The sequence below is a fragment of the Felis catus genome, chromosome D3, assembly GCF_018350175.1.
Source record: "Felis catus isolate Fca126 chromosome D3, F.catus_Fca126_mat1.0, whole genome shotgun sequence".
Classification (NCBI taxonomy): Eukaryota; Metazoa; Chordata; class Mammalia; order Carnivora; family Felidae; genus Felis; species Felis catus.
The window spans coordinates 7,023,574-7,025,653 of NC_058379.1; the positions used below are offsets into that span (position 1 = coordinate 7,023,574).

At 52.0% G+C, this 2,080-nt stretch overlaps 1 protein-coding gene across 1 annotated transcript; it reads left to right on the forward strand.

The window, feature by feature from the left end:
• The first annotated feature begins 311 nt into the window (after positions 1-311).
• On the forward strand, positions 312-1,540 carry HCAR2 (hydroxycarboxylic acid receptor 2). The gene is given in 1 exon segment (NM_001309044.1): positions 312-1,540. A coding segment is annotated over 1 exon segment (1,092 nt). The 3' UTR covers positions 1,404-1,540.
• Positions 1,541-2,080: the final 540 nt, after the last annotated feature.

A 2,080-nucleotide genomic window follows, 5' to 3' on the forward strand; every position in this document is an offset into this window, starting at 1 on the left:
CAGTAATTCACAAATGGCAGTTGGCTTGCCTAAACTTATCCTTTACATTTAGGAAGCTGTGGGTTCCTGTCTGCCCAGGGGATTTTTATTACTTGTTTATGCAAACAGCAGATTGCATAAGAGCCTTGCTGGCTTTTTTTTTTTTTTTTAAACGATTTCGTAGCTTCCTGGTAACCATTCAGTCATCTATTTCAACACCCTGACATGACATAAAGGCGGGAGCTGAACCTCACATTCGCCACTCAGACACACACCTCTTTCCTTGGGCATTCGCTAGGTGAGGCGCTCCCTAGGACCGACTCGCTCCACTCATGAACCTGCACCAGCAGCAGAATCATTTTCTGGAAATAGACAAGAAGAACTGCTGTGTGTTCCGGGATGACTTCATTGCCAATGTGCTGCCACCAGTGCTGGGGCTGGAGTTTGTGTTCGGGCTCCTGGGCAATGGCCTTGCCCTGTGGATTTTCTGCTTCCACCTCAAGTCCTGGAAATCCAGCCGGATTTTCCTGTTCAACTTGGCCGTGGCCGACTTTCTCCTGATCATCTGCCTGCCATTCTTGACGGACAACTACGTGAGGAAGTGGGACTGGAAGTTTGGGGACATCCCTTGCAGGCTGATGCTCTTTATGCTGGCCATGAACCGCCAGGGCAGCATCATCTTCCTCACCGTGGTGGCCGTGGACAGGTATTTCCGGGTGGTCCATCCCCACCACGCACTGAACAAGATCTCCAATCGGACGGCGGCCATCATCTCCTGCCTCTTGTGGGGTGTCACCATCCGCCTGACGGGTCACCTCCTGCACAAAAAGATGTTGATCAGGAATCGAGATGCGAATTTGTGCAGCAGCTTTAGCATCTGCCATACCTTCAGGTGGCACGATGCCATGTTCCTCCTGGAGTTCATCCTGCCCCTGGGCATCATCCTGTTCTGCTCGGCCAGAATCATCTGCAGCCTGCGCCAGCGGCAAATGGACAGACACGCCAAGATCAAGAGGGCCATCAACTTCATCATGGTGGTGGCCATTGTCTTCATCATCTGCTTCCTGCCCAGCGTGGCTGTGCGCATACGCATTTTCTGGCTCTTGCACACCACGGGTACGAAGAACTGCGATGTCTATCGCTCGGTTGACCTGGCGTTTTTCATCACCCTCAGCTTCACCTACATGAACAGCATGCTGGACCCTTTGGTGTACTACTTCTCCAGCCCATCTTTTCCCAACTTCTTCTCCACCCTGATCAACCGCTGCCTGCGGAAGAAGACACCACAAGGGCCAGATAACAACCAGAGCACAAGCATGGAGCTCACGGGGGATCTGAGTACAACCAGAAGTGTTCCAGACACTTTAATGGCCAACCCCAGTGAGCCGTGGAACCCATCTTATCCAGCCCCAGCTTCTCGCTAAATAATCGAGCCAAGAAGAGAGATAGTTACCAAGAACCAAGGTCTCTGGAGAAACAGTTTGGCTGGGTGCACAGAGTACCATCGTTAGACCCGGCCTGTGGTTTCCTGGAACTTCCAGATTCAGAGAATCAGACTTAGAGAAGTGGTGTGGCAGAGTGGGCTGCCTGGTTGCAGAATGTCAGCAGAGGAATCTTGGGGGGAACAGAGAGGAAAGCCTCTGAAACTTCTGCTCAATCTCTGACACTCACAGGACCGAAGACGGCAAAACTGTCCTCACTTTCTGCTGAGTAGAGTTGGAGCCACAGAGACGCCCATCAGCACCTGTGATTCACTGACCTCTTTCCCTCCCTTGCCTGAGATGTGGATGGTTCTCAGCAACTGGGGAGGGAGTGGGTATCCAGCCTGTTGGTGGACTCCAGCTGAGACAAGCAGAGCTAAGTGACTGGAGGGAAGTTATTGCCCCGGAAGGGAGGCCAGGCGTCATTACCCGAGCCAGTAGGTCACTTACATTCCATGGATTCATCTCTCAGCCAAGCTTTAGCAGAAAAGCACTAGGCAAAGAGACTCACAGCTTTGGTTAATATCTGAGTTTCCAGTAGTGGGAAGAGAGGGATTAGCCAGGGAGGGACGGAGCAAAACAGTCTTACTAAGAAAAAGGAGAGGCGTGTGTGCTACGAC